At 43.6% G+C, this 24,986-nt stretch overlaps 1 protein-coding gene across 1 annotated transcript in view; it reads left to right on the forward strand.

The window, feature by feature from the left end:
* The window catches only part of LOC119483778 (protein NLRC3-like), a 66,908-nt gene extending 43,096 nt beyond the window's left edge, over positions 1-23,812 (forward strand). The window contains exons 3-9 of the mRNA XM_037762248.1: positions 11,553-11,710; positions 12,891-14,679; positions 16,523-16,696; positions 19,106-19,282; positions 20,752-20,925; positions 21,688-21,861; positions 23,195-23,812. Coding sequence (XP_037618176.1) covers positions 11,553-11,710; positions 12,891-14,679; positions 16,523-16,696; positions 19,106-19,282; positions 20,752-20,925; positions 21,688-21,861; positions 23,195-23,216 — 2,668 coding nt within the window. The 3' untranslated portion in view covers positions 23,217-23,812. The remainder of the gene's footprint in view (positions 1-11,552; positions 11,711-12,890; positions 14,680-16,522; positions 16,697-19,105; positions 19,283-20,751; positions 20,926-21,687; positions 21,862-23,194) is intronic.
* Positions 23,813-24,986: the final 1,174 nt, after the last annotated feature.

Here is a 24,986-nt window from a genome sequence, read left to right on the forward strand (position 1 = left end):
TGACTGGTCCATGTGGGATCCTCCATACTTCAGTAATGAACCTGGACCCTCATACACAAAGTAAGAGACTGTTTCTACTGTGCACTGACGTGATGGATGATGATGTATTGAGGATGAAGACTAAATGTTCTGCTAACAGATTTATATTCCTGATGCAGAACTATTAGTGCAGATACTGTTTCAAACTAAGATGGATCTTAGTCTGGGTTTTAGAGACACAAACTACTGATTGTATTTCTGTAACAAAACACCTGAGAACCTCCATTTCACAATTTACACTTCAAGAAAATATTCATATTTCTGCCTGAACGTTGAAGTCGCTGTAAAGATTTACAACTATTCAGAATCTGAAAGAATGTGCTTCAAATGTGTAATTAATTTTCTCACATTTGTCCTCAAAATACTGTGTTGGTTTGACTTCTCCTAAAATCAGCTGTTATGACAGCTTCTTTGAAGTGGGGTTGTACGTATACTCCCGTGTTCAGGGAAGTAAAATTACTGCTTTTGTGAATGGAGTCTGATGGCTTTGAAGAGAGCGATATAACAGCTTCAGTTCCCCGTCAGAAAGGGTTGTCTGATGGCGAGGTAAAGCAGCTGTGGACGGGAGCAGCAGAAAAACTTATTTTAGCCATCTAAAAGAAACAAACAATCATTCGTTTAGATGTACACTATATTTAGAATATTTTCTCTGCTTTACCTCGCCATCAGACAGCCCTTTCTGACGGGAACTGAAGCCGTTATATCACTGTCTTCAAAGCCACCGGACTCCATTCACAAAAGCAGTAATGTTACCTCTCAGAACACAGGAGTTGCTGGTCTACCGCTGCATCCATCGGTTAGTTAGTTTGTGTTATTGTGTGACTTTCTAATCTGAGCTAACGTGGCGTCCACAGCAGTACATCGCTTAGCTTCATGCAGGTACTCCTGTCTGCTTCTACTAACTGGGAGCACGCCGACCACCATCTAAGTTACTGTATTAATACACTGACTATAAGGATGTTTATATACTGTATTAATACACTGACTATAAGGATGTATATAGACTGTATTAATACACTGACTATAAGGATGTATATATACTGTACATGTAGCAGTGTCATCATGTAGAAACCTACGTCAGGTCACGTGGGAGAAAGTTTTTAGAAGGGCTTGAAGGGAAAACAGCATTTTGATGCTAAAACATAGGTACGTAGAGTTCAGATTTGAATACATAAGGAACACCACTGGGAAGATACAGAATAATATAAAACAAAGTTATGCCATGCAAATGCCATGATTTAGTTGATTGTGTGTTTGTATATAACATTTATACTAAATGTATTTACTAAGTGAAGTTTAACACACTGTTGGTGACACAAAGAGAATGAATTAGTGCATTCTTCCTCTTCGTATCTGTGACAGCTGTCAGTCACACAGAACAGCTGTAATCTAAGAGGACTAATACAAACTTTAAACCACATTATTGACAGTAGCAGTAGTTTGTGTGTTTAGAAACTGAAATGTCTTTGTCATCAGAGAATTTATCAAGGATTCATGTGATGTGAATAAACTCATCTTGGTATTTGCAGAGTTCAGTACGGACAGAGAGCAGAGTCTCCAGTACCCAGCTGTCTGTCTATGAAGAGTGACTGGTCCATGTGGGATCCTCCAAACTTCAGTAATGAACCTGGACCCTCATACACAAAGTAAGAGACTGTTTCTACTGTAAGCTGACCTGATGGATGATGATGTATTGAGGATGAACACTAAATGTTCTGCTAACAGATTTATATTCCTGATGCAGAACTATTAGTGCAGATACTGTTTCAAACTAAGATGGATCTTAGTCTGGGTTTTAGAGCCACAAACTACTGATTGTATTTCTGTAACAAAACACCTGAGAACCTCCATTTCACAATTTACACTTCAAGAAAACATTCATGTTTCTGCCTGAACGTTGAAGTCGCTGTAAAGATTTACAACTATTCAAAATGTGAAAGAATGTGTTTCAAATGTGTAATTCATTTTCTCACATTTGTCCTCAAAATACTGTGTTGGTTTGATTTCTCCTAAAATCAGCTGTTATGACAGCTTCTTTGAAGTGGGGTTGTACGTATACTCCCGTGTTCTGGGAAGTTAAATGACTGCTGTTGTGAATGGAGTCTGGTGTTTTTGAAGAGAGCGATATAACGTGAGTTACGGATGTAACTACGGTTCTATGAATTCTGGATGACCGCCAGAGGACGGTGCTTTAGCACTGGATATCTCCATCTCGCATATGCGCAGGTCGAGTAATTATACCAACAAAGTCACCTGTGACCGTGTGATGACGTATGGCGCATGCCCCAGTATAAAACCCCTACGTCATCACGCAATCTTTTCCTTCAGAATCTTCTCGCCCAGATTCCGAGTGACAGACAACTCTGGTGGTCATCCAGAATTCATAGAACCGTAGTTACATCCGTAACTCACGTTCTATTTCATTCTTACTGACCGCCAGAGGACGGTGCTTTAGCACTGGATGACTTATACCAGCAAAGTCACGAGGAATGCTTACCGCACTAAGGAATGGAAGCCGTTGATAGGACGGCTGTTGCCACAGCGTGCGGAGCAGCCACATTAACACGGTAATAGCGACCAAAGGTACATGAAGACTCCCAGGTCGCCGCAGCACAGATGTCTTGCAGAGAGACTCCTTTCAAGGCTGCCCAAGATGTGGACACACTCCGAGTAGAGTGGCACTTCACATTACTAGGTAGAGGCAAGCCCTCTGACCTATAAGCATGTAGAATCACATCCACAATCCAATTAGATAGTCTCTGTTTTGATAGGGGTTCGCCCTTCTTACAGCCCCCATAGCAAACAAAAAGTTGGTCAGTTTTACATAAGTTGGCAGTGGCCTCCACATACGCTTTGAGTGCCCGAACCGGGCACAGTAGCACTGACGGTTCCTCTGGCCCCTCAGATGAACCTGGCTGACTGAATGTCGCCAATTCAATGGCTTGGTTTACATGCGAGGGAGGCACCCTCTTTGGCATGAAGGATGGATTTGGTAGGAGAGTAACCCCTGAACCATCTGGGTACCAACGTATGCACATCTCGCTCACTGATAGGGCGTGAAGTTCACCCACTCGCTTCGCTGATGTGATGGCAAGCAGAAATGCTGTCTTGGCAGACAACCACCTCAGTTCTGCCTGTTCCAACGGTTCAAACGGGGGTTGACACAGAACCCTTAACACTAATTTCAAGTCCCATGATGGCACTACAGTGACTCTTGGTGGTCTAAGCCTCTGTGCGCCCTTCAAGAACTGACTAACCAGATAGTGTGACCCCACTGTCTGGTTGTCCACCCTCAAGTGCCCCACTGAAATGGCAGCTGCATATACTTTCAAAGTTGATGCACATCTGCCACCATCCAACAATGACTGCAGGAAACGCAGAATAATGGCCACTGAGCAACTCTCTGGTACCTCACCTTTTGTCTTGCACCACTGGGAAAAAAGCTTCCATCGATTAGCGTAGAGGGACCTAGTGGAGGGGGCCCTCGAACTCAACACCGTATGGATCACTGACTGGTCACAGGATGCCAGGAGGGGATCCTGGCTTCCAATGGCCAGACACACAGCTGAAGGCGATCTGGATTCGGATGCCATATGCGTCCTTCCAGCTGAGAGAGAAGGTCTGGTCTCCTTGGGAGACGCCATGGCTCCCCATTGACCAGTTTCAGGAGCACTGGAAACCACGGCCTGCCTGGCCAGTTGGGGGCTACCAGCAGTAGTTTGTGGCCTCCTACTTGGACTCTGTCCAGCGTCACACGAATGAGTGAAATCGGTGGAAAGGCATACAGAAGGCATGCTGGCCAAGTGTGAGCGAGGGCATCCTGCCCCAGAGGGCTGGTCCTCTCCCTTAGGGAGTACCAGAGGGGACAATGTGCTGACGCTTCTGAGGCGAAGACGTCCACTTCCGCTCTGCCATATCGGCTCCAAATCACTCCCACTACCTCTGGGTGGAGTCTCCACTCTCCCTCTGGCGGCCCCTGGCGGGAGAGAACATCTGCCGCAATGTTTTGCGCGCCTGGGAGATGTACGGCCCTGAGGCTCAGGAAGTGGGGAAATGCCCACGTAAGGAGCTGCTGTGACACTCGCAGACTCTGCCTGGACCTGGTGCCTCCCTGATGGTTGATATGATATACCGCTGATGTGCTGTCTGTCCGGACGAGTACATGCCGGTCCTTCAGTACTGGGAGAAAATGTCGTAGTGCCAGATATATTGCTCTGAGTTCGAGCACATTTATGTGTTCTAACCTCTGCTGCACGCTCCATCGGCCCTTGATGGTCCTGCGCTGCCAGACTGCACCCCATCCCAAAAGTGAGGCATCTGTCTCCACAACCTCTCGACGGGAGGGGATTACCCCCAGAGGAACCCCCGTGGTCAGATACACCTTGCTCCTCCACAGCTTCAATGTTCGGCAGCAAGAGTTGGACACTCTCACGCTCCTGCCCCTGTGCCACTTGGGGTCCAAGTGGAGTCCGTTGACCCAGATTTGAAGGGGCCGTAAGGAAAGAAGACCCAGAGGGACGACCATGGATGCGGCTGTCAGCATGCCCAGCAGCCTGAGAAAGAGGCCGTACTTCAAAACCCTGCCCCTCTGGAAGCAACCGATAAGTTGCAGAATAGCCTCCACTCTCTTTGGGGAAAGGAATGCTCTCATTGACTGTGAGTCGAGTGTCATGCCCAGGTAATCTACCCGCTGACTGGGCGTAAGATTGCTCTTGGTGTAGTTCACTGTAAGGCCCAGCTGGCTTACATGACCTAAGAGCGTAGCTGTGTCTCTGACTGCGTGCTCCACAGTTGGAGAAATGAGTAGCCAATCGTCCAGGTACGGCAAGATTGTCAAACCCCTGGCTTGCATGGGGGAAAGAGCAGCTGTCACGCACCTCGTAAATATGCGAGGGGCCAGTGAGAGACCGAAAGGCATCACCTTGAATTGGTAAGCCCGTCCTCGAAAGGCAAACCTTAGGAATTGCCTGTGGTGGGGGGCAATAGGCACATGAAAATAGGCATCTTTGAGATCTATTGATACAAACCAGGCCCCTTGTGCAATTGACTGGAGAACATCCGCCATCCGCAACATGCGGAATGGCCGGACCTTTAAAAACTTGTTCAACCCTCTCAAGTCTAGGATTGGGCGGAACCCGCCATCCTTCTTCGGAATTAGAAAATACACTGAATAAAACCCACTGAGCCGTGTATGCCACTCTACAGGCTCTATGGCGTCTTTCTCTATGAGGGTTACTAGTTCCTGGCTGAGGGCCAGGGATTTTGCGGGATCTGTGACCACAGACATTCTGAACCCGCAGAAAGTGGGTGGCCGGCATCGGAACTGTAACGTGTATCCCTTGGACAGAGTGGACACCACCCAAGGGTCTGTGGTCTCCCTCTCCCAGTAGCTGAGGTGCTGCTGTGAGAAGTGTCCGACACCGGCCCCTCGAGCCTCAGGTCCGACCCCCCCCGCCCCCTAAAGCCTTTAGGGGGGCGACACCTGGGGGCTGGTCCTCTTGGCATCTGAAAAGCCGGCCGGGAAAGAGCCTGCCGCGGCTTATCATATTGCCCAGAATAGCGAGAGGCTCTAGCTCGTCCACCTGGGCGAGCAGGTGGATAAGAATGGCTGGGACCAGGTGTAAAAAGATCCCTCTGCCTTGGAATTGGGCCCCGCCGCAGGCCAGCAAACTGCTGCCTGGCTTGATCTGCTTGTGCACTACGCTCTAGTGCCTGCTGAGCAGCCGGCCCAAACATCTGCCCCGGAACCACTGGAAGGGAAAGGAGGGTGCGACGACACCCCTCCGCCAGAGGGGACTGCGCTAGCCAGACCTGGCGGCGTGCCAGCGTCATGGTTGACATCAACCTTCCAAGCTCCCTAGACATGAAAGCAAATGCCTGAAGGGATGCATCACTGAGGGTCTGAGCAGCGGGGTCCGTACCAGTTTCCTGCAGGCTCTGAGACAGAGCCAGGATGAGGTGGGAAAATGAATTGCCCATACGCCCCATTCGTGCTGCTATGTTATAACTCCTTGCAAGGAGATCATCGGTCAGTCGACACTGAGGACGGGGACAGCGGGCATCAGTTCTGAGAGCCTCATCTGGGGATACTATTAAAGAGGCAATGGCAGGCTCGACCGGGCCCATACGGTCTAACCCATAGCTACCTGCCTCCTGCATGGCAGCCAAGTTTCTGCAATCACTGGTGTGATGGGAAAACAACTTAGGGTCTGCCCAGCACCTCTGGAGCTCTTCAATATAGGGCTTAGAAGGAGGGACTGAAAAGGCAGTGGACTGTGGCGTTTGCCTGAAAAAGGCGCTTGACGGAGCTGCTGTAACCGGCGCTTCGTCCAGCCCCAGGCGTGCTAAAGCCATCCGAATTGCTGGCTTCATTGTGGCATGGCCAGCTGCTGACCCATGTAATGATCCGCCATCAGATCCTTGAGAAAAGGCATCAGAGGCTTGAGAGGCTGTGGCTTTCTCCACGTCCTGCCCCATGTCTGTAAACAAACTGCAGGAGGCTGCAGTTGATAGTACATCATCATCATCATCATCCTGAGAAGGCGAGTCCCTTGTGGCGGAGTCACCACCGGTAACTGGCCTCCTATTAACAGGCTGGAGATTGAACAGGAGCTCTTTAATCTGGGCAAACTCTGATGACAGACTGCCGACTTTGAGAGCTAAAGTGTCCACTCTTTTGAGTCTTTTTGGTGGACCACGTGAGACCGCCCTGCGTCTCTTAGATGTTGTTGGGTCTGCAGGCCCACTAGCAGGGGCCAGCCCAGTATCACCACCTATCTCTGCAATTCTAGCCATTCTCACAGACACTGGCATAAAGCTACAGCACATACAGGGGTTGTCAGAGACACCTGCCCTGAGGTGTTCAATCCCCAGACAGGCAGGGCACTGATCATGGCCATCCTCAGTGTGGAGGGGGGCCATACAGGTGTTACAGACATGCGTGCCCAACATGTCATCCACAATATTAGTACACAGCTAATACTATGCTGTCACTATTAACAGCTACTGTCGAACTCAACAGTACCCAATTATCTTACTATGCCAGCTGGCAACAGCGAAAACACAGTGCCGCTGTTCTACACACAAGCTAGGCTGCTACCGTGGCGGAGCGTGCCTCTGAAACGCTTTAAACAAAAGCACTCATACGGCAGCAGCGCACTCAAGCACTGGCCGATGAACTTAATAACACTTTAAATAAAAGCTATCATACGGCCGCAGCGCACTCAAGCACTGGCCGATGAACTTAACAAGCGATCAACTTAACAAGGCTTTAAACAAAAGTTATCATATGGAAGCAGCGCACTCATGCACTGTCTGCTTAACCTAACAAGGCTTTAAATAAAAGCAATCATACGGCAACAGCACACTCAGGCACTGGCCGATAACTTAACCACGCTTTAAACAAAGCTATCATATGGCAGCAGCGCACTCAGGCACTGTCTGCTTAATTTAACAAGGCTGTAAACAAAAGCTATCATGCAGTAGCTCAGCTATCATGCAGTAGCTCAGCTATCATGCAGTAGCTCAGCTATCATGCAGTAGCTCAGCTATCATGCAGTAGCTTTAACTGATTCAAACAATGTACTCACTGTTGATGTCGCATTCCTCCGAGAGCAGAGAGCTAACAACACAGGAAAAGGACCAGGTGGGTCCGGCGAACCGCCGGCTACTCACCTGGATAGTAACGTTAGTTCAGCACAAACCGTAACGGTGAAACACCGCTGTCCGTTCGCCGAAAACAATAAAGTTTTTTTTTTTTTTTTCTTTCTTTCAATATAAGCTTGTCGCAGCCTCTGGTGGACGTAAGAACGAGGCACCAACCCTCAGGTTACGAAGCTACAAGCGACGAGCCAGATTGACCTGCTACCAGTATACTCGCTGGCGAGAAGATAGAAGGAACAGATTGCGTGATGACGTAGGGGTTTTATACTGGGGCATGCGCCATACGTCATCACATGGTCACAGGTGACTTTGTTGGTATAATTACTCGACCTGCGCATATGCGAGATGGAGATATCCAGTGCTAAAGCACCGTCCTCTGGCGGTCAGTAAGAATGAAATAGAACGGCTTCAGTTCCCCGTCAGAAAGGGCTGTCTGACGGCGAGGTAAAGCAGCTGTGGACGGGAGCAGCAGAAAAACGTATTTTAGCCACCTAAATAAAATGTATATATAAATATTTGTTTAAGTGTACACTATATTCGAATATTTTCTCTGCTTTACCTCGCCATCAGACAGCCCTTTCTGACGGGAACTGAAGCCGTTATATCACTGTCTTCAAAGCCACCAGACTCCATTCACAAAAGCAGTAATGTTACCTCTCAGAACACAGGAGTAGCTGGTCTACCGCTGCATCCATCGGTTAGTTAGTTTGTGTTATTGTGTGACTTTCTAATCTGAGCTAACGTGGCGTCCACAGCAGTACATCGCTTAGCTTCATGCAGGTACTCCTGTCTGCTTCTCCTAACTGGGAGCACGCCAACCGCCATCTAAGTTACTGTATTAATACACTGACTATAAGGATGTGTATATACTGTATTAATACACTGACTATAAGGATGTATATAGACTGTATATGTAGCAGTGTCATCATGTAGAAACCTACGTCAGGTCACGTGGGAGAACATTTTTAGAAGGGCTTGAAGGGAAAACAGCATTTTGACTCTAAAACAGTAGACACGTAGAGTTCAGATTTGAATACATAAGGAACACCACTGGGAAGATACAGGATGATATAAAACAAAGTGATGCCATGCCAATGCCATGATTTAGTTGATTGTGTGTTTGTATATAACATTTATATTAAATGTATTTACTAAGTGAAGTTTAACACACTTTTGGTGACACAAAGAGAATGAATTAGTGCATTCTTCCTCTTCGTATCTGTGACAGCTGTCAGTCACCCAGAACAACTGTAATCTAAGAGGACTAACACAAACTTTAAACCACATTATTGACAGTAGCAGCAGTTTGTGTATGTAGAGCTACTGAAATGTCTTTGTCATCAGAGAATTTATCAAGGATTCATGTGATGTGAATAAAATCATCTTGGTGTTTGCAGAGTTCAGTCCAGACAGAGAGCAGAGTCTCCAGTACCCAGCTGTCTGTCTATGAAGAGTGACTGGTCCATGTGGTATCCTCCAAACTTCAGTAATGAACCTGGACCCTCATACACAAAGTAAGAGACTGTTTCTACTGTGCGCTGACCTGATGGATGATGATGCATTGAGGATGAAGACTAAATGTTCTGCTAACAGATTTATATTCCTGATGCAGAACTATTAGTGCAGATACTGTTTCAAACTAAGATGGATCTTAGTCTGGGTTTTAGAGCCACAAACTACTGATTGTATTTCTGTAACAAAACACCTGAGAACCTCCATTTCACAATTTACACTTCAAGAAAATATTCATATTTCTGCCTGAACGTTGAAGTCACTGTAAAGATTTACAACTATTCAGAATCTGAAAGAATGTGCTTCAAATGTGTAATTCATTTTCTCACATTTGTCCTCAAAATACTTGACTTCTCCTAAAATCAGCTGTTATGACAGCTTCTTTGAAGTGGGGTTGTACGTATACTCCCGTGTTCTGGGAAGTCAAATGACTGCTTTTGTGAATGGAGTCTGGTGGCTTTGAAGAGAGCGATATAACAGCTTCAGTTCCCCGTCAGAAAGGGCTGTCTGATGGAGAGGTAAAGCAGCTGTGGACGGGAGCTTTACCTCGGGAATAGAGAGGACATGATAGACCAGAGCAATAGAGAGGACATGATAGACCAGAGCAATAGAGAGGTCATGATAGACCAGAGCAATAGAGAGGTCACGATAGACCAGAGCAATAGAGAGGTCACGATAGACCAGAGCAATAGAGAGGTCCCGATAGACCAGAGCAATAGAGAGGTCACGATAGACCAGAGCAATAGAGAAGTCACGATAGACCAGAGCAATAGAGAGGTCATGATAGACCAGAGCAATAGAGAGGTCATAATAGACCAGAGCAATAGAGACCACGTAGTTATATCACTCTCTTCAGAGCCACCAGACTTCATTCACAAAAGCAGTAATTTCCCTCTCAGAACACAGGAGTTGCTGCTCTACTGCTGCTTCTATCGGTTAGTTAGTTTGTGTTATTGTGTGACTTTCTGATCCAAACTAACGCAAGTTGAATGTTTGAGTTTGTTCTTTAACTAACTACTGATGTAGAATATGGTGAAGGGAATTTAAGCTCACTTACTAAAGATTCAGAGCTTGCAGTTGAAAGTTTTGGATCATTAGTAAGTGGACCTTTGACCTTAGATTTTCTCCACCATATGTTGTTCCTTAAGGTCAAGAACAAACATCCCTGGGCAGTAGTGATGTTAAAGTTATCTGCTCATACTAAAAGGGGCAGTAATGTAAATTTGGACCACTTCTCTTTTTAGAATATTTGAATTCATGCCTTCATTTAATAGTTGACAGTAGAAAGTGACAGAAAACAGAATGACATAAAAATAAATGTAAACCATCTGGATTTGAACCAGAGACACCACTGTTACATACTGTGTGTCTTAGACTGCTGGTCTACCACACTATTTAGACCACTTCTAACCTCAGTTCAAACCTAACTAACTCAAGGTAAGCTGCCCAAAGTGACCGTGAGACTGTTAAGGACATGATCAGCTCTCTTTAATGGAGGACTTTCACTGTGAAGTAGCTGTAGAAAGTGTTGAACCTACAAAATAAAACAGGAAACAAACTACAACCAAAACCCAAGACCATGACAGTACCCCCCTTTCTCAAGGGACGGATCCCAGACGTCCCTAAAACAGAGTCTATGAACTCCATCAGGGTGGGTGGAGGGAGTCCGGAGGAGGGATTAAGGGGCAAGCGGCCGGGCGCTGAACAGGGACGGGGCAGGAAAACTCAGGCGTACGACCCGGGGACAGGACAGACAGGAGAAACTGATCAGGAGGGCGACCCCTCTGGAGGACGACCCCTCTGGAGGATTGCCACGTAGGCGGGACCCCTCTGAAACCCAACGTGTAACAACAGCTGTCAGTGTGCTGACTTGACTATGACATGTGATTATCATAAAGTGGGCATGTCTGTAAAGGGCAGACTCGTGGGTACCCATAGAACCCATTTTCTTTCACATATCTTCAGGTTGGAGCGTTCTTCCAGACAAGCTAGCATGACATGGTTGGTACCATTGGATTCCTTAGGTTTTCTATAGTTTCATGTTACCAGTATCTTCACTCTAGCTTTAAAACTGAGCCGCTACAACCTATAGACTGAATATCGTCCGTCGGATTGTTAAGAGGTTAATAAGACAGCCAGATAGTAAAATTCAGCTCATTAGTGTTTATGAAAGCAGGAGAGTTGAAATAAAAGGAACACTGTCATCACAGACTGAATGCTGAATTCAAACAGAAAAGTAACAACACTTTAACTGTTCCCTGTGACCATCTGAGCTTTGAGACAGTGTCGGCCAATCAACAAAGCCTTTTAGTTATAAAGACATGTCTTCACAGGAAGAGGAAGAGGAGTGATGTCTCTGTGGAGGACCAGCTGCCCTGCTGTGCTGTGTACTTGGACCAGTCTGCTTCATCAGGAGACTCCTCCTGTCCCCAGTGTGGAAAAAGATCCAGAACCAGAGCTGGACTGCAGCCAGCCGGTCAGACCAGCACTGTACAAAGTAAGACTCTACATCTGTCTGCTGACGTCTCCATGTCTGAAACACTACTTGTTGTTTTAATACATAAAAAGTCATAAAAGTCTCACCAGGTCCTGCGAGGACACTAGGGGACGCGCTGCTCCACTCAACTGGCCGTTCAAGCCATAGACATATATACATACACCAACGTTGGCATACGATCCAGAGGTCAATGAGGAAACTCCGACACTCAGACGACCAATCGTGTAACTTTATCACTCATTCAGTGACAGACCTTTGCGGTTGTAAGGCTGGCCCTCTGCGGTCCAGCCAAAAAGACAGAGAACACAAGAGAGACAACACGAGTGAGAGGGCGATCAGCAGAAGAGACACAGAGAGACGTAGCGTGACGGTGTAGTGAATGAGAGAAAGAAATGTTATTTTCTTTTTATTTCACGGTGTTAACGTTCTAAAGCAGAAATAAATAACCCCTTAAATACTCAACATGATTTACTGTGGAGACGGACGCTTTTAATTTCACTTTCATCCTCTGCATTTCATTCATTACATCCAACGTGCAGTAAATGTCGTCACAGTGAGATTAAACCTAATGTTTATTTTCCAGCGTGTTTTTTAGATGAAACGGACGACACACTGAACGGCAGACTGCAGAGTGTGTTTACTACTGCAACCACCAACAGCTCTCGTCACATGTCATGTTGCTTTTTCATACATCAGAGGACTAATTTGCTGAATCTTCACAGGTCTTTAAACCGTAGTGGAAACACAGACAACAGTGGACTGAAGGAACCTTTTATTCCTTAAAAGTAGTAGGACTAAAAAGTCCCAGGAACTTTTGGTGGAAACCCGGCTTTTGTTATTGATGCTGTTCAATAAAAACATGTCCACACAACGAGATATGAAGATATTCTGCATTATTTGATGAGTGGATCAGTTTTAAATATTACAGGGAGGAAGGAACAGCCACAGTGAGCTGTTTAGATGAAGAGCTGCAGACGGACAGCTGAGGCTCCGCCTCCTCTGCTGTCAATCAAACATGTGCACCGACTGAGAGAAAAAGGAGCATTTCTGATGCTTCCACTAAAACTAGACTGTTTGACCTTTACTGCTTTTTTATTTACTTTATATTGATCACTTCAATATTGGCAATAAAAATAATAAGCACATTTTCTCTATTTGTAACTTTTTTCCTCTCTTTCAGCAGATAGAGGTCTGCAGGAGGTTGTAGATGAACATAAGATCAGTCTGAGGAGGAGATGTGAATGTGTGACTGAAGGAACTGATGAAACAGGAAGTGGAACCCTCCTCAACAGGATCTACACTGAGCTCTACATCACAGAGGGACAGAGTGAAGAGGTTAATACCCAACATGAGGTGAGGCAGCTTGAGACAGCTTCCAAGAAGAACACCCTCCATGACGCTCCAATCAAGTGCCAGGACATCTTTAAAGCCTTACCTGACCAACAGGGACACATCAGAGTCGTTCTGACAAACGGCGTTGCTGGCGTTGGAAAAACCTTCTCAGTGCAGAAGTTCACTCTGGACTGGGCGGAGGGCTTGGAGAACCAAGATGTCAGTCTGGTGGTTCTGCTCTCGTTCAGGGAGCTGAACTTGATCAGAGATGAGCAGTACAGTCTTCTCATGCTGCTCCATGTTTTCCATCCAACATTACAGAAGGTCACAGCAGAGAAGCTCGCTGTCTGTAAAGTTCTGTTCATCTTTGACGGCCTGGATGAAAGCAGACTTTCACTGGATTTCAAGAACAAGAAGGTTGTGTCTGATGTCACCCAGAAGTCATCAGTCAACGTGCTGTTGACAAACCTCATCCAGGGGAATCTGCTTCCCTCAGCTGTCGTCTGGATAACTTCCCGACCTGCAGCGGCCAATCAGATCCCTCCTGCATGTGTTGACAGGGTAACAGAAGTACGAGGCTTCACTGACGCCCAGAAGGAGGAGTACTTCAGGAGGAGAGTCAGTGATGAAGAGCTGTCCAGCAGAATCATCTCACACATCAAGACATCCAGGAGCCTCCACATCATGTGTCTAATCCCAGTCTTCTGCTGGATCACTGCTAAAGTTCTGGACCACATGTTGACTACAGACCAGAGAGGAGAGCTGCCCAAGACCCTGACTGACCTGTACTCACACTTCCTGTTGGTTCAGACAAAGAGGAAGAAGCAGAAGTACGGTGAGGGACGTGAGACGAGTCCACAGGAGCTGACGGAGGCTGACGGGGAAGTTCTTCTGAAGCTGGGGAGGCTGGCGTTTGAACATCTGGAGAAAGGAAACATCATGTTCTACCAAGAAGACCTGGAGCGGTGTGGTCTGGATGTCACAGAGGCCTCGGTGTACTCAGGAGTTTGTACAGAGATCTTCAAAAGAGAGTGTGTGATCTTCCAGAAAACAGTCTACTGCTTTGTTCACCTGAGCATTCAGGAGTTTCTGGCTGCAGTCTACATGTTCCACTGTTACACAAACAGCAACACAGAGGTACTGAAGGACTTCCTGGGAAAAAAATATGTTCATTCAACCCTGGATGTCTTCCTGATGGGAGCCATGAAGAAATCCCTAAGGAGTAAAAATGGCCACCTGGACCTGTTTGTTCGCTTCCTTTATGGCCTCTCTCTGAAGTCCAACCAGAGACTCTTAGGAGGTCTGCTGGGTCAGACAGACAACAGTCCAGAAATCATCCAGAGAGCCATCAACAACCTGAAGAAGAAGAAGACCGAAATCTCTCCTGACAGAAGCATCAACATCTTCCACTGTCTGACGGAGATGAACGACCACTCGGTACATCAGGAGATCCAAGAGTTCCTGAAGTCAGAGAACAGATCAGAGAAGAGACTCTCTGTGATCCACTGCTCAGCTCTGGCCTACATGCTGCAGATGTCAGAGGAGGTTCTGGATGAGTTGGACCTGAAGAAGTACAACACATCAGTGGAGGGACGACGGAGACTGATTCCAGCTGTGAGGAACTGCAGAAAAGCTCTGTAAGTCCAGATGTGATTAACTTTATAGATCAGTGTAGATTACTAGTTTAGTTCTTCAAATATACACATTATAAATTATTCTTAAAATATAATATTCTTATAAATGTTCCACGTGTTTATTACATAAATATGTTTTTGTATTTTGTCACAGATGTTCTTGAGCTGTTTCAAATGTTGAGTTCAAAATGTTTCAGTAGTTTGTGTTTCTAGCTGTCAAGTTAATGAACACTTATTCTATTTATTTCTAATAATTGTTACATTTTACAGTTTTTTCTTATTTATGTTTTTGGGTGATGGAGACGACATGTGAACCTGGTAAAACAAATGAAAAAAACAAAAGATCAGCTGTCTGGTGGAGCGCTGGGTCTAACCGGTGTAACGGCAGCAACAGAACGTTTGCTGATCCGGCGGGGAGTCGGGGCGGTCCTGGGATCAGAGTCCTGGTGCTGGGGTTTGCTTTCAATAGGCCTTGCACCACATTACACCTTACCTCGTGTGTTTTTGGGCTCATCTCTTTCGTTGGCTTCAAATCCAAACTGTTGCCATGTTGCTGTAGTTTTAGTTTTCTTTGAGACCAGCTCTGCCATGTCTCGTCTCATCACCCCAAAAAACACATGAACTTCCTAGTAAACAAACCTCTTCTTGTTTATACACCAACATTATATGATAATATTACATTAATCACGTTGTCATATTGCTTATTAGTAATGCAATACAGGCTGGATTTAGCACTGTGACTCTGTCGGCACAGGTTGTTGAAGTCGGCTACTTTTTAATTTGCCAGAACGTGTCGTTAGCATAAAATCAAACCGGTTTAAGCTCGTACACCGGACCGGACCGGCAAAACCAACCCAACTCTAGCATTAGCCACCGTAAACTACTGGTCATACGAGACAAAGCTTGTCGTTGTAAAACCCCTGAGTGTGTTGAATCGAGCAATGGTGCATTTTATTGCTAATGAATTCAAGTTGTGTTCCATCATCTTGTTTTGAAGTCTTTCCTTTTATTCTGTTACTCACAGAAGGAAACTCTGGTGTTTCTCTCTCTTGTTGCTGTAGAGAAGAGTAGTAACAGGAAATACACAGCTTCCACCAATAACAGCAGTCTGATGAATATATAACAGCAGAATGGTAGAATTCAGACTTTTTAAGAGATCTTATACAAACCAAAGATCAATGTTCTGTTTTTAATGATGATACATTGATATCATCTTTCTGATGTCATTATGTTGAAAATAATGCAACCTCATTGGTTCATTAAATGTGTTTGAGAGCTGAATACATTTGATGCTCAGAAAAGAGTGTTAATGACAAAACGCCATGCAGTCATCAACATATCTAATTATATGAATGTTTAATTATGTACAGGTCTAATATTATAGCAATTTGTTTAATTTTCCCATTTATGGACGTGAACCTGAAAGCAGCAGGTAGCTAGCAAAGAGAGGTCATCTTTATCAACTGTATTATTATTACTTATTCACTGAGTTTTAAAAATGCTTTTCTAATCAAGAAGGCCTCATGCTGACTTTGTGGAGACAGACCTGGGATCAGATCACACTGACAGACTGGACATTAGGGAAGCCTCAATGTAACTACATGTTCTCTCTCTTCATCTGCAAGATTAAAGAAAAACAAAGATTAAAAGTCTGCAGGTTTGAGAGAGTGATGAGAATTATTGTTTCATGTCAAACAGTGAGATAAGATTAGCTGAACCACTGATGTGAGGAGTAAATGTTAATCAAAGAAATATATATCAAACTGTTTAGTCATCAAATGCATGAAGTAAATATAAACTGTCCTCTTTCATAATAACATTTTTTGTAATTTTTGTGTCATCACAGACTTTCTGACTGTGGACTCTCAGGTACTCACTGTGAAGTTGTGGCCTCAGCTCTGAAATCCAACCCCTCCCATCTGAGAGAGCTGGACCTGAGTGACAACAACCTGAAGGATTCAGGAGTGAAACCGCTTTTCGCTGGACTGGAGAGTCCAAACTGTAGACTGGAGACTCTGAGGTCAGTTCACTGACTGTAGTTTATGTAGTTTGTACACACACTCTCTACACACTGGCTCTGCTCCAGATGGCTCTAGAGAGGGACATTCACGTTTTCACGTCGGCCACTGTAGCTCTCCAACACGCTTGGCACACAGGAGAGGCTTCAGTTGGTTGTCATCTCCTCACCTCACCACTAGATACCTCCAGATCCTACACACTGGACCTTTAACCACAGACCTTATTTCAGGCATCTAACTAAAAACCCATTGACTTCCAGACGAGGGAACAGGAAGTGCTAAAATGCTAATTCATTTCTGGGTTTTAGGACTCATTCCTGTAGCGCTCTATTGGAACATGTCTAAAGGTGCAGCACTCTTCAACAAACACGTATTGCACCAACTTAAAGGCACACAAGTGATGATTATGAACGACACCATCTAATCAGAGGTCTCTATGGTTCTAAGTTATTCCCATGTTCTTTTCGACAGCAGATCTAACTGTGATCTGTTTTCATGTCAGCATTGTCTAATTATTTGAAGCAAAAACCAAATTAATATTCTGCATCAGAAACCTCTTTGCAGGTCCATATTTTGTTCAAGTCTATCTGAATACAATACTCACATGTTCATATGTACATTCAAAGAGTTATTGATGTCTGTCATCATTCCTTCTGTCTGTGAAGCAACCCCCGTATAACCTGAGTGTTACGAGATGAGGACTAAATCCACAGTCTTGTTCTGTGTAAAATGACCTGTAAAGTTGATCTTAAACTAATCAGAGGCTTCAGCAGTCTGAGTTAGATGTATTAGGGCTGGGTGACTTGGAGAAAATCAAATATCATAATATTTTTTGGTGTAAATGACCAATAATGGAACAGCTAGAACAGTCTGGTAAGTTCAGAGAATGACATCACTTTACTGTAATGTAGCCTTTAAAACCAGGAAGAGACGACACTTACAACACAACACGATATTACTAGGGCTGTCAATCCATTAAAATATTTAATCACGATTAATCGCAAATTATTCACAATTTTTTTATCTGTTCTAAATGAACCTTCAAGGGAGATCTGTCAAGTATTTAATATTCTTATCAACATGGGAGTGGACAAATAGGATTTATGTAAATGTATGTATATATTTGTTATTGTAAATCAATGAACAACACAAAACAATGACAGATATTGTCCAGAAACCCTCACAGGTACTGCATTTAGCATAAAACAATATGCTCCAATCATAACATGGCAAACTGCAGCCCAACAGGCAACAACAGCTGTCAGTGTGTCAGTGTGCTGACTTGACTATGACTTGCCCCAAACTGCATGTGATTATCATAAAGTGGGCATGTCTGTAAAGGGGAGACTCGTGGGTACCCATAGAACCCATTTTCATTCACATATCTGGAGGTCAGAGGTCAAGAGACCCCTTTGAAGATGCCCATGCCAGTTTTTCCTCGCCAAACTTTAGAGTAAGTTTGGACCGTTATTTAACCTCCTTCCCGAGGAGCTAGTTTGACATGGTTGGTACCGATGGATTCATCAGGTTTTCCAGTTTCCTATGATACCAGTATCTTCACTCTAGCTTTAAAACTGAGCCGCTATAACCTCCGGAAGATCTATTGCATTAATGCGTTAAAGAAAATAGTGGCGTTAAAACGATTAACTTTGACAACCCTAGATATTAGGATATCCAAAATTTAAGACGATATCTAGTCTCATATCAAGATATGGATATAATATGGATATATTGCCCAGCCTTAGTATGTATCCAGTCAGTATGTTGTGTTTGACAGTTTCCTTGTTGAGCTGCAGGAGGAATAGTAACTCAAAGAGGGAATTTGGTACTAAACAGTGTGTAACTTTGATTTGTCGACTCAGACTGCTGAATCTTCATATTAGTTTCACTTAAACTTGTGAAGTAATTTCTTACAGTGTAGTTGTGTTATGAAGGGACCACTTCACAGGAGGAATGATTACTGCCACCAATAACTCTTTTAATGTACATATGACATGTGGCTGTTTACAGACACACTTGAACAAATGTGGACCTTTCCTGTAAATGACATAAACCTGCTAGGCTAGCAGATACAGTGAGAAGAAGGCCATGTAATAAATGAAGTAATGAAATCCAACAAGTCTGATTTGATATTGATCCTCGAATTCCAGACTTGACTGAGATCAGCAGCATGTTATTGATGTGTGTTGACATGAACAGGTGTATGAATGTTGTGGTGACATTTGGATGATGTCTGTAGAAGGCTGACATTATGATGATCCACAATAACACAATGACAAAGTCACTCTACTCATTTTAGGGAAAAGATCATTGATTAGGACATAGTGATGTTGAGCTACACATTTAAAACCTGAACACATCTGACTGGATTATAAAGTGATTTTTATCTTCATCATTTATTCTTTATTCAGATTGAGTCTCTGCTGGTTGTCAGAGATCAGCTGTGCTTCTCTGGTCTCAGCTCTGAAGTCCAACCCCTCCCATCTGAGAGAGCTGGACCTGAGCTACAACAAAAACCTGCAGGATTCAGGAGTGAAGGTCCTGTGTGGTTTTCTGGAGAGTCCACACTGTAGACTGGAGATTCTGGGGTCAGTTCACTGACTCTCTGTTACTATTAGAGATCTTATATGTTTAATTAACAATTGAACCTGATTTATGTACAAACATAACTTACATCCATAAAGTTATTAATGTCCTTTTCTTCATATTTTCATGTTTCTTGAACTAAATCTAGTCTGCAGTCACAAAAGACTTGTGTTTCTTAAAGAAAGTGTAGAAAATGTCCACTGTTAGTTGTTAAAGTAAATGAATGTTCATCATTGTTGGTGAATGGTCACATCTGGATACAGAAGATCCTCTCAACTAATATTCAGGGTTCCTACGCAGTATGGAGAAGTATGAAATTGATTTTAGTCATTTCCAGGTCTGGATGAGTATGGAAAAAAGAAAAGAGAGAATGGAAAAACATGTCTGTTTCCAGACTGTTGCCCCTATTCTGCTTTCTAAGATATCAAATTCAGAATTTCTAAAAATAAATAGATCATACAAGCAGAGTGTTTTTCATGGTGTTTAGAGCAGCCGGTGCAGCCACAATGTTTACTACTGTGTGAGAGAGCGCGGGCCAGAGAGAGCTTGATGTCGTTGAAAGCAGCACAGGAAGTAGACTCTGACTGAACACACACTCCTACAGAGCTGCCTCTACGCCTGTACGTCACAGCCAGGGCCGGCGCCTCCATAGAGGCCGACTAGGCAACTGCCTAGGGCGGCACTTTGGCAGACAAATGTGGGCCAACTATTCATCATGAGCAACATAACAATAATAATATAATAATAAAAAGTAACCGGTAACTGCAGGCAGACGGCACAGAGCAGAACGCTGCCTGTCAGACTGGGACAATCTAATACTTTACATATTGAGGGGGGGGGACGAGCGGCCCCTCCTAATTTGGACTGATCCTCGTTCTGGCTGAAATCTGATTGGCTCAGTCATTTACATCATGAACGTGATGAACTGTGACCAGTGTTCCAGCTGGCCGGTCTGGTTTTGATTGTAGTCTTGTAACAGCGTCCTCTGAACCCCGAGTCACAAAGTCAAATATGGTCTGAAATATCTACAGAGAAGTCTGGAAAAGTCTGGAATGTAAAATGTAAAATGTGTAGGAACCCTGAATATTTGTTCTGAATTGATCAAGTTTACTTCATGAAGTAGAAATATTTCTCTGGTTTCTGATTGTTTCAACATGTTCCACAAATAATGTCTGATCATCGATATTGATCCTTCAGCACACACACATAGATGAACACTGAGATCAGCAGCATGTTATTGATGTGTGTTAACATGAACAGGTGTATGAATGCTGTGGTGACATTTGGATGATGTCTGTAGAAGGCTGACATTATGATGATCCACAATAACACAATGACAAAGTCACTCTACTCATTTTAGGGGAAAGATCATTGATTAGGACATAGTGATGTTGAGCTACACATTTAAAACCTGAACACATCTGATTGGATTATAAAGTGATTTTTATCTTCATCATTTATTCTTTTTCAGATTGTGGCGCTGCAGTTTGTCAGAGATCAGCTGTGCTTCTCTGGCCTCAGCTCTGAAGTCCAACCCCTCCCATCTGAGAGAGCTGGATCTGAGAGACAACGAGCTGAAGGATTCAGGAGTGAAGGTCCTGTGTGGTTTTCTGGAGAGTCAACAATGTAGACTGGAGACTCTGAGGTCAGTTCACTGACTCTCTGTTACTATTAGAGATCTTATATGTTTAATTAACAATTGAACCTGATTTATGTACAAACATAACTTACATCCATAAAGTTGTTAATGTCCTTTTCTTCATATTTTCATGTTTCTTGAACTAAATTTAGTCTGCAGTCACAAAAGACTTGTGTTTCTTAAAGAAAGTGTAGAAAATGTCCACTGTTAGTTGTTAAAGTAAATGAATGTTTATCATTGTTGGTAAATGGTCACATCTGGATACAGAAGATCCTCTCAACTAATATTCAGGGTTCCTACGCAGTATGGAGAAGTATGGAATTTGATTTTAGTCATTTCCAGGTCTAGATGAGTATGGAAAAAAGAAAAGAGAGAATGGAAAAACATGTCTGTTTCCAGACTGTTGCCCCTATTCTGCTTTCTAAGATATCAAATTCAGAATTTCTAAACATTAATAGATCATACAAGCAGAGTGTTTTTCATGGTGTTTAGAGCAGCCGGTGCAGCCACAATGTTTACTACTGTGTGAGGTAGCGCGGGCCAGAGAGAGCTTGATGTCGTTGAAAGCAACACAGGAAGTAGACTCTGACTGAACACACACTCCTACAGAGCTGCCTCAAGCACTGTAGTCTTGTCACAGCGTCCTCTGAACCCCGAGTCACAAAGTCAAATATGGTCTGAAAAATCTTGAGCTACATATTTAAAACCTGAACGCATCTGATTGGATTATAAAGTGATTTTTATCTTCATCATTTATTCTTTATTCAGATTGATGAACTGCAGTTTGTCAGAGATCAGCTGTGCTTCTCTGGCCTCAGCTCTGAAGTCCAACCCCTCCCATCTGAGAGAGCTGCAGCTGAGAGAGAACAAGCTGCAGGATTCAGATGTGAAGCAGCTGTCTGATCTTGTGAAGAGTCCACACTGTAGACTGGAGACTCTGAAGTAAGTAGACAGTCGGAGTCGGTCCATGCTGGTTTCAGCAGTATTGTTGTGATGCGTTTCCTCCGTTAAGCTGTGAGAGGAGAACAGTGACACACAGACAGAGAGAGAACAGTCAACCAATCAGATCAGCCAGAAGCTTGTTGTGATCATGTGTTAGCGTTGATGTGAAGAAGATGTTGTTGTGTTCATGTCTCCTCCCTTTAAGGTACAATTTGCACAGATATAAAATGTGTGATTAATTTGAGATTAATCACGATTAACTATGGACAATCATGCGATTAATCGTGACTAAATATTTTAATGGATTGACAGCCCTAATATTTACATATTTGTCATGTAATATTTAAAAGTAGATGAAACATTGAAATGTGACTGAAACCAACCTCTCAGCAGTTTATTTCCACTGTGTGGATCATAAGATAATATTACACAGAGACAAAGAATTTGAACACATAATCCAGGCTAAAAGCAACACAGTTTAAACTGACACATGCAGAAAGGTCACCGACTGTGTGAATGTGTAAATGAACAGACTTGTAATATCACTGCCCCGTCTAGAGCACCATATATCTGACTAGAACTACTTTGTGTACTCTGCTGAGTTAATGTGATCACATGTACTGTTATGACCTGTATGACAATAATGTAGCCTTCTTCTCTCAGCTGCAAACCCAGCGGTGTGAAACGGACATAAATGACATATATATAACCACAATAACACAAAATCAGTACATGATCTCTTATCATATATTCATATATGATATTCATATAGTCACTCATCTGAATCAGCTTCTTGAGACGTATGTTGCTGTGAGACACGTCAGAGTCGTGTTCCTACAGTCCCTCAGACTGAATGTGTTGCCTTGGTTAGTTTGCTACCAATACTTTTATGTATGCCGTGGGTGATTAGAAGATGTGAAAGTAAGCCTGCTTACCGCTGTGAATTATGTTTATAGATTTATTTTGTACTTTCTCCCAAGTCTGTTTCACACCGCCGGGGTTGGAGCTGAAAGAATAAGACTAAAGTATTGTGATTCCTCCAGGAGATGAATAAAGTATCTTCTATTCTATTCTATAAGAACACATCTAATCAACACATTGATTTAATGGAACACACGTGTAATTAGTTCTAGTCAGATCTATGGTGCTCTAGATGTGGCAGTGATATTAAAAGTCTGTTAATTTACACATTCACACAGTCAGTGATTTTTTTGCCAGCTGTCCTTCCTGCATCTGGCAGTTTAAACTGTGTTAATTTTAGTCTGGATTATGTTTTCTTGGGAGTCTCTGTAAACACTGATGAATGACTTCTGTTGTCTTCTTCTCTCATCAGATTGAAGAGATGGAAGTGGTGATCTCTAACCACCATCATCCCTGTGTGTTCCTCTGGACCTGACAGAGTATCATCAGTGTATCTGGACTCTGTCCTTCTGCACAGTCTCTGCAGACACACTGAGACTCCTCCACTCCTTCTGCTCCACACTCAACCACCTCCTCCACCTGGACCTGGGTTTCACTTTGTCTTCATTCATTCATATATTCTGAACCCAAAGATGCCTCTGCAGATCAGTTCTGTTTATGACAACAGAACTGTAGATTAACAAATTTAAATAGATGTTTCTGCCTTGCTTTCTGTTGCAGCTCCACCCTGTGGAACGATGGAGTTCTGCAGTTAATTTCCACATACTACTAAATATACATATACCATATACACTACATATACCAATACCAGATGTTTTTCATATTATAACAGATTTGCTTGTAACAAACAGAAAGAAGTAGATAAAACCTGAACCTTAGGCTTCAGTTTCTCAACTAACTACAAACACATTATGTCTGGATTTTGGTGGAAAGTCAGCTCCTTAATATTGTCTTTTGTATGTGATGTTTGATGTAAAACAAAACAAAGTCATATTTTTTTTAGTTTATTACAGATGTATGTGTCACCCTGCTAGTTTTCACATTACATGGCTCAACACAGACACATGAGGTCAACCTGTGGAGCTTTTCCCCTCAGAAATCAATGTTGAGTCTGTGCTGTGATGTGATTGGCTAGTATACGTTGCCTCTGCCTCGACTGTTCGGCTCATTTTGCACACGGGAGAAGTCTTTGCCTTCAGGGCTTTCTGCCAGAAAGGGTTTATTTTAACCCAAACCATTATCTTTTCCTAAACCTAACCAAGTAGAGTTGCTGCCTAAACCAGAAGAGGTTTCTGACAGAGGCAAACTTCTCCCATGTGCACTCAATTCAAACAGTTTAGCATTTAAATGGAATTAGCAAGCTAACTAGCCAGCCACTACATTAGTAAAAGTTTAACAACATAAGGCTTCATCCACACACACTTGTCCTAGCGTAGAAAAGCACATCACCAGCTGATTGACAACTTTGTTTTGCTCATTGTCTGTTACCAGTGTAGCATGAAAGCATGGTGGAATTAGCTAGCTAGCTAACTAGCCAGCCGCTAAATGAGTAAACATGAACAACTTCATGGCTTCGTCCACACACTCTTGTCCATCTTGTCACAGCATAAGAAAGCACATTGCTATTGCCAGATAATTCGCCAATCATGGCACTGTAGTACTAGCCAATCACAACACGAGGGCGTGACAGAGCGGCAGTATGTGACGACCTGAACGGGCGTCACACCCTGCACGCTGTTATTAGTTTTACATGGTCAGCCATATTGTTTTGTAGTCCATGCAGCTTCAGTCACTATTCTGAGACAAGAAGCCATCTTGTCTTTGTACATGACGTACATGAAGCAGGAAGAGTTGAAAACATCACATCTGCATTGAGCGATGAGGAGACGGTAACCTTCTGGCTCAGGCCCCTGCTTGAAAATGACATTCCCAAAATGAAGAGAATATCTCTGCAACTACATATGAATAATCTTGGTATGATAAGAAAGGCAACACTTGGGAGATTTCTGCAAAGGTGTAAGCTTCTGTATATACTGTATGTTACTGGCTGTTTTTAAATAAAGATGGAACACAGCATAAGTGAAAGATTTCATTTCCGAGTTTTTTAGAGTGAATATCCCTTTGGAATGATGCAGTTGCAGAACATTACCTCTAGCAAACCATATCACAATATCTGAACATTACCTGTGCACACATTGATGCTA

The sequence above is a fragment of the Sebastes umbrosus genome, chromosome 24 (assembly GCF_015220745.1).
Source record: "Sebastes umbrosus isolate fSebUmb1 chromosome 24, fSebUmb1.pri, whole genome shotgun sequence".
In the NCBI taxonomy this organism is placed as follows: Eukaryota; Metazoa; Chordata; class Actinopteri; order Perciformes; family Sebastidae; genus Sebastes; species Sebastes umbrosus.